The following is a 7,945-nucleotide window of genomic DNA, read 5'->3' on the forward strand; positions in this document are numbered from 1 at the left end:
GGCAAAAACCATCAAAATACCGAATATCGGTTGGTACCGTTATATGGAGACCGATATATCTCATTTTCAATACCAACCATCCTAGACACAATACAAATTACTCCGCTCTACTTCAAATAATGTGGGCTCTATCGTGATTTCAACAGACAGACGGACATAGTTAAATTGACTTAGAATTTTATGCTGATTGTAAATATATATATGGGGTCTACGACGAACATTTTAGGATGTTACAAACGGAATGACAAAGTTAATATACCCTCCTTTCCAAGGTGGAGGGTATAAATGTTAAGGAAGTAGAACAACCTTCTGTAATTGTGTAATGGAAGGAATATGCATTTTTGGTGTTGATACGCCAAGTACTTTTTACCATTGTCGTGAATTCCCTTAGTGTTTAATCAGTGTTGTATAAATAGTACTGTAATTATGTGTCCGAAACATTACCAACACTGTAGTTTTGCCCTTTCGTCTTCCTTGTTTCGTATGTGCGCATCAAGTAATAATTTGGCGCTTGAAAAGAGAGGAGCAAAACTGTGGTAAATGATAATCTAAAAAGTGTTTGCCTATTACTTATGTACTTTCTTTACAGAAATAAACGCATTGTCAATTTGTTAGCCTTTTGTCGTTTTATTTGACATTGTCATTTTATTTGACATTGTCATCCTCTAGCGCCAACAATTTTTATTTCGCATTTGCGAACCACCATCATTGCACCTAGCGCCGCCATTACAGTCACATGTAAGTATAAGCCAATTAACAAATGCACCATGCACTGTCATGACCACGGCCGCGACAACGCCTGTGCCACTGCTACCGCCTCTTGATTCTGTCGCAGCATTAACGTCGACGTCGCCACATATGTATACTTCTACACAATTAATGCCATCACAGAATGTCGCCACCATAACAACGCCAGCGTACGTAGCTACTGCCTTTAGCTCTACCGCTCACGCAACGAACACTTTGCAGCCGCCCCGTATATTTACTGCTGCGCAATTAGCATCTACCTCAATATTTTCAACGCCGTTAACCAGTACCTATTCAGCGAAATCCATAGCAGGAGCAGCGGGTACAACAATGCCGCAAACCCCTGACTCCGTTTACGCACAAATAGCTGCCGCGGGGAGTTGCTTGGGAAATATAGCCAACCTAAGAAAACTCCAAGATTTGCCTGAATTTAGTGGACAGCCAGAAGATTGGCCTATATTTTTTACATCGTTTGTTCAATCCACTGCAGCGTATAACTACACAAACTAATCAGCGTTTGTTGAAATGCTTAAAGGGTGATGCTCGTGAAACTGTAAAGTGTTTATTAATACATCCAGACAACGTCAACGCAGCAGTGGAGCAGCTGCGGCACAGATACGGAAGACCCGAGCAGCTAATTCAAAGCCAATTGCGAAGTATACGTGAATTTCCCCAAATTTCAGAACAAAATGTTGGGAAAGTAGTTTCGTTTGCCACCAAAGTAAAAAATTTAGCAGTATTTCTGCAGAGTGCCAACGGGCAGCAACATTTAGCCAATCCAACGCTCCTGGAAGAGCTTATCTATAAATTGCCAATGAGCAAGAAGCTGGAATGGGCCAAAGTGGCCATGCAGATTCATCCTTACCCAACAATCATCCACTTTAGCGACTGGATAAGTGAAGAAGCAAGCCTTATCAATAGTATTTATTACGTTGATCGAGAAGTCAAACGCAGAGTTCTGCTTAATACCACGGAGCAAATTTATCATCGTGCCCAAACTTCTCATTGGCCTAGACCACGCTCATCTAGGCATGCCTATTACAACGAGATACTCTGAAGCCTCATGCCCTATTGCCTGCAGTACAAAACTCGGCTGGACAATATACGGTCCATGTTCAAATGTTGCTCCAAAACCGTCAAACTTATGCCTCCTTACTAACTGGCACAGTATTGGCGTGAGGCCAGCTCCTCCTGTTGAGAGTTGTGATGACATCAGGGCTAAGAAGACTCTTGAAAATACAACAGTCAGAATTGGTAATCGTTTTCAAACTGGACTTTTATGGAAAACTGATGACGTCATCTTGCCCGACAGCTACGGTACAGCTTTAAAGCGCCTGGAGGGGATAGAGAAATCGTGACTGGATACATTGGAAAAGGATATGTACGGAAGCTATCGGACAAAGAGCTAAATATTTTTAGTACAAGAAAATGGTATCTGCCGCACTTCGGAGTGACCAATCCGAACAAGCCTATAAAGATTCGGTTAGTTTTTGATGCAGCCGCCCAAACTGATGGAGTATCCTTAAACTCACATTTGCTAAAGGGACCACAGGACATCGAACTATTGCCAAATATACTTTACAACTTTCGTCGTGGAAAAGTAGCCGTTTGTGCCGATATACGTGAAATGTTTCATCAAATTTCTATTCAGCCTGAAGATCGTATAAGCCAACGTTTTCTCTGGAGAGATGGTGATCAAACAAAGGGATGAGTATGAAATGCAGGTCATGACATTCGGAGCCACATGTTCGCCGTGCTCAGCTCGTTTTGTTTTAAAAATGAATGCCCTTCAGAATGACCAATGCAATCCCAGATCAATCAAAGCCATCATTAAACACCATTACATAGATGACTATGTAGATAGCTTCGATAGTATTGAACAAGCCATTCAAATATCACTCGATATACGCCGCATCCACGCAAATGTGCTTGCCAAGGAAGGGTCTGAAAAAGTCTTAGGCGTATACTGGGATTTTGTTTCAGATGACTTTCATTTTCACCTAAAATTTCACCGGGTCGACAACTCCGTAATTACTGGTCAAAAAACTCCGACCAAACGTGAACTTTTAAGCATAATCATGTCTACCTTTGATCCCCTGGGCTTTCTGAGCTGCTTTATAGTCGGTGGAAAGTTAATTTTACGTGAAGTATGGCGCAGTGAATGCAAATGGGACGAAGAGATTCCAGTTGATCTGGCCCAATCCTGGGAGATGTGGCGAAAACAACTGTATAACGCAGCAGACGTTCGTATTCCTCGTTGCTACTTTGCCTTTGGGATTCCAACAGAAGTCCAACTTCACATATTCGTTGATGCGAGCGAGTTTGCATTTGCCGCAGTTGCCTACTGGCGATATGAGGTTGGCAACGAAATACACGTCAGTTTTGTTACTTCCAAAACAAAATGCGCGCCCTTAAAAACTGTCTCAGCACCTCGTTTAGAACTTCAAGCCGCAGTACTCGGCACTCGTTTGCTGCAACATATTTTGGAAGGCCATGACTTTTCTCCAAAATCGTTTACGCTATGGAGTGACTCCAAAACGGTCTTAAAATGGATCGGCAGCAAACACAGACGATACAAACCGTATGTTGCACACCGAGTAGCAGAAATCCTATCGACAACGGATGTTTGTAACTGGAAGTGGGTCTCGACGGATGACAATATTGCCGATGAAGCTACACGCTTCTCAAATAAAATAGATTTTTCCCCGAGATCTCGATGGCTCATGGGACCAGGTTTTTTGAGAACTAAGGAAAGTGAATGGCCAAGTTTTTGTGGAATAGAGGAACATCTGGGAGAAGAAGAAGAAATAAGCTCAAAAAGGTGCCTGCTGGTACAACAAACGTCGTTGATTGAATTTGCCCAATTTTCATCCCTATCACGAATAATTCGAAGTTTTGCCTGGTTAATTCGTTTTATCGCCCGTTGCGTGGTAAAAGGGACGAGATGTGGAGGTATGGCCTGTCTGCTGGCGAGCTAGCCAAGGCAGAAAAATACCTCATTATGCAGACGCAAAAGGCTTCATACTTAGCAAATAGCATGCATTAAGCAGTTCAAACCACTGCCAAAAAACAACTGCTTAAAAATGCTTACGCCTTACATTGATGACGAAGGTTTGCTGCGCGTGCATGGCCGTATTGATGCAGCCAGCTCTTTGCCATACAACACTAGGCGACCAATTATACAGGTGTTGATTACTTCGGTCCTCTTACTGTGAGCATTGGGCGAAGAACTGAAAAGCGTTGGGTAGCATTATTCACTTGCCTATCTGTACGAGCTATTCACTCGATAAATCGACTGATAGCTTTATAATGTGCCTTAGAAATTTCATCAACCGGCGAGGTGTGCCACATCGTATACGATCCGATAACGGAAAGAATTTCATCGGCGTCAGCGAGGAAGCCAAACGATTCTCTGATGTATTTGACATTGGTCGTATTCAAGATGAGCTCTCAGCGAATGGCGTGGAGTGGCTTTTTAATTGCCCCGCAAACCCCTCGGAGGGTGGCGTGTGGGAACGAATGGTGCAGTGTGTTAAAAAGGTGTTGCGCCAAACGCTGAAAGACATTTCTCCTAAGGAGCATGTTTTGCTTTTGCTGCTGATAGAAGCGGAAAATATTGTTAATTCACGCATCTGCCAGTGATGTGGAGCCTCTTACTCCAAATCACTTCCTGATTGGGGTACGGCAATGTCTCACAAACTCCTGCGGTTAATGAGCCAGATCAGAGACTTCCTGCTCTTCGAAAGCAATGGCGTGTGCTAAAGTGTCTCCGCGATCGACTTTGGAAACGATGGGTGATAGAATTCCTTCCCACAATGACGAGAAGGGTAAAGTGGCGCGAGCAGGTTAGTCCTATCAAGGAGCGAGATGTCGTCTTTATATGTGACCCGAATATGCCTAGGAATCAATGGTGCCGTGGAATAGTGGTCAAAGTCCATCAGGGGTCCGATGGTGTGGCGAGACGAGCGGATGTAAAAACAAAGAGTGGTGTGCTCCAGAGACCTATGTCTAAGCTGGCCATTCTCGACCTGGTTGATGGTGAAGCTGATCGCTACACGGGGGTGGGGGTGTCGTGGATCCCCTTAGTGTTTAATCAGTGTTGTATAAATAGTAGTGTAATTATGTGTCCGAAACATTACCAACACTGTAGTTTTGCCCTTTCGTCTTCCTTGTTTCGTATGTGCGCATCAAGTAATAATTTGGCGCTTGAAAAGAGAGGAGCAAAACTGCGGTAAGTGATAATGTAAAAAGTGTTTGCCTATTACTTATGTACTTTCTTTACAGAAATAAACGCATTGTCAATTTGTTAGCCTTTTGTCGTTTTATTTGACATTGTTAAATTCGTCATCCTCTAGCGCCAACAACCATATAAGGATTTAAATCCGCCAATTGTAGATAATCGATAATTTCGACTTCCTTGTTTGTCTAAAATTAATAATAACAATGATAATAATATATAATAAAGTAATATTAATATATTATACTATATAATATTCAGCTAATTTTATAAACCTGGCTCCACTTTTATTTGCGTGTAAATACTGATCATATGATGTTTACACTTACCTCAACATGTAGTACTTATTTCATAATTTTAATGGACATTTTAAAATGGTGGAGTTTTTTATAAAGTGTATATTGATATTTTTGTTGTTGGAGTTGAGACGACGAACATGTTATTTGTCATCTTCAGTGACTTCCCCAATAAAAAAGGTGATATCTTGCGGAAATAGGTAGAGATGACTGATCGGACTGTTATGTCTGCACTTAAAAAATTTTTATTTGTTGAGGACAGAATGGAAATGCGAATTATCGATTAAGGGAAAACAACCGGCAAAGTGTAGAAACAGGTTTAAAAGATTTTCTTGACCAGCTTAAGTCATCGGCTGGTTTCTTCGGAAAAGAAAAAAGGAGCGTAAGACCAAAATCGAACCAACTCAACTTCGTCGTCGTTTCCCTTTATAATTTGACATTAATATGCCTAGCCATGATGCCAAGCTACGTATGTACCCTCACCTTAAGACTACTTTGTTTCTCTACGAAGAAGCCACTCGATTACCTAAGGACAGTCAAAAAAGCGTTTCATGTACTCTCACCTTAAATGTTATAATTATTCTGCAAAGTATTTAAAAAATGACTCTTATTATCTATCTATCATCGACTTTGGCGGAAGTCATGACAACATTTTTTTCTATATTGTAGATAATGTGAACAAGTAAAACACGTTAAGTTCGGCCGGGTCTACCATTTAATTCCCATTCAAAGAGGTAAAGAAAACATTTGAAAATAAAAGAATCCGGAGTCAGTATTCAAACGAATTTTCTCTTAAGGTGAAATTTTGGCCCTACGCTCCTATGTTCTTTTCCGAAAAAAAAAGCCGATGATTTAACCAAGTAAAGAAAAAAAAAAGTATTCTCACCTTTGAAACAAATAACAGCGAACTGGGTTGGGGAATTTGTTAAAACCTTTAAATATTATAATGGGGCGGCAATGTTAAATGAGGATATACCAAACATTGAAACTACATAGGCCGGCTATTACATCTATTAAAATGATGTTGTCGGACAAATACACGTTTCATTTAAATATGAACTATCTATAACGTAAAGTTTACTGAATTCATTTTGGTATATTTTATATTGATAATATGACAATAACGAAAAAGGTGTTCAATTAAAAAATGATAACGTAAATCGTTTATTTTATTTTGAAGAAGGGAATTAAACATTTAAGTTGTGTTCCAGAACCTACAAATTGGTACTAATTAGTGCTGATTCTGCTACAAAGCTTTCCTGTACTCCAAAAACTAGCAAAACTTGCAGCTCTCTCTCGAAAAAATGGCGCTGAGTGGTGCACATTTCTGCTTGTTTTAGCTACATGAATTTGGCCGAGCAGAAATGTGCAAATTGTAAATTTGACATTTAATTGGCAGGGCTAACAAGGTTGAAAAATGTATTGATACATGTCAAAGTTCGCGCGTGACAACAAATGTAAAGAAAAAAGATAAACTTAAAAACTAAAGAAAAACTAATATAGATATAGAAACGTGCAAAAAAAAGAGACAAAATATGGAGAAAGTGATGTATTCACTTTTGGATGATTCCAGGAGTGAAGAGGACTGGCTGAATGAGGAAACAGACGAAGAAAACGTATTGGAAAACAAAATTAGTGAAAGGTAAATTGAAAAATTAAGTTTAAAGTAAAAGATGTTCGCTTATTACTGCGAATATTTTCTTTTTATTTTTTAGGTTGGCTGTCTTCCCAGCTTGTGGCATTAAGTCTTCTAGCAGACTTAACATTAATTTAACCGGCGCCTCCAACCATGTCAGCTTCTCCGGGGCTGGGATTTGAGAAAACTCCACCTCTAAATACTCTTCAACGCATTCTGAAAACAAAACTTTCTAAATAAACAGCATTCAAAAATAATTATTAATTTTAACTTATTTTCAATATTCATTTTTTTAATTTTTGGCGTCCATTTCAGTAAGGTTTCACCAGTCCGATTTAGACTATTTTCTTTTGGAACTTTGAATGTTGACATTTTATGGCATTTCTGCTAGTTTTACTACTAAAAATACTGTAACACAATTTTACTTTACGAAATTAATTGCAAATTCGATGTACTTATTTTTTAAGCTAAAATGAAGATTCCGCTGTGAAAAAATGCAGTGAGTACCAGTCACATTTACAAATTAACTTGCCATGTCTCTTAGAAAAAACATTTATTTTAAAGGGAAGATGTACCAATGAAAACCGGACAATGTGGACTTTATACTTTACTTTTTCTAAAGCAAAATATAATAAACCGGACTATAAAGAAAAATTTATAAAAACGGGCCACAGCCAGAGCCTCTATTGCGAAAATCATCAATCAAATTTGAAACACTTCCTATGAAAAATGTGGCTTAAATCTTCAAAATACCAAAGGCATGCTTACGTTTTGAAAAATTATTTAAGATATATTAAATAAATCATTTGCAATGTAAACGTACAATTTACTCTTTAAGAAATAAGTTGCCAAACAATTTCTAAAATGAAGATGCCACTATGAAAAAATGCAGTTAGTACCACTTACATTTACAAAATAACTGGTCATATCTCTAAAAAAATATTTTTTTAAAGGGAGGATGTAATAATGAAAAGTGGATAATGTGGACTTTATCCTTTATTTTTTCTAAAGCAAAGGATAACAAAACCG

General features: G+C 39.0%; 1 protein-coding gene across 5 annotated transcripts; it reads left to right on the forward strand.

The window, feature by feature from the left end:
- The first annotated feature begins 361 nt into the window (after nucleotides 1–361).
- On the forward strand, nucleotides 362–7,708 carry LOC101901826 (uncharacterized). 5 transcript variants are annotated; one of them, XR_009344029.1, is made up of 5 exons: nucleotides 362–536; nucleotides 590–738; nucleotides 6,680–6,922; nucleotides 6,996–7,415; nucleotides 7,481–7,708. XR_009344029.1 is itself a non-coding variant. In XM_059130479.1 (2 exons), exon 2 carries the CDS (start codon nucleotides 2,436–2,438, stop codon nucleotides 3,723–3,725), a length of 1,290 nt encoding a protein of 429 aa, XP_058986462.1. In that variant the 5' UTR covers nucleotides 413–536; nucleotides 590–2,435; the 3' UTR covers nucleotides 3,726–5,056. The 5 variants fall into 5 exon arrangements, 2 of the variants coding, with proteins under 2 accessions (XP_058986462.1, XP_058986470.1); XR_009344030.1 differs by having other exon boundaries at nucleotides 7,486–7,708; XR_009344028.1 differs by lacking the exons at nucleotides 6,680–6,922; nucleotides 6,996–7,415; nucleotides 7,481–7,708 and adding an exon at nucleotides 5,032–5,058 and having other exon boundaries at nucleotides 413–536; nucleotides 590–4,978.
- The last annotated feature ends 237 nt before the right edge of the window (nucleotides 7,709–7,945 follow it).

Source organism: Musca domestica, unplaced genomic scaffold, assembly GCF_030504385.1.
Source record: "Musca domestica strain aabys unplaced genomic scaffold, Musca_domestica.polishedcontigs.V.1.1 11, whole genome shotgun sequence".
Lineage (NCBI taxonomy): Eukaryota > Metazoa > Arthropoda > Insecta > Diptera > Muscidae > Musca > Musca domestica.

Bases quoted from the DNA above. Each gene is read 5' to 3' on its own strand.
- LOC101901826 (XM_059130479.1), top strand. From the start codon at position 2,436: ATGGTGATCAAACAAAGGGATGAGTATGAAATGCAGGTCATGACATTC.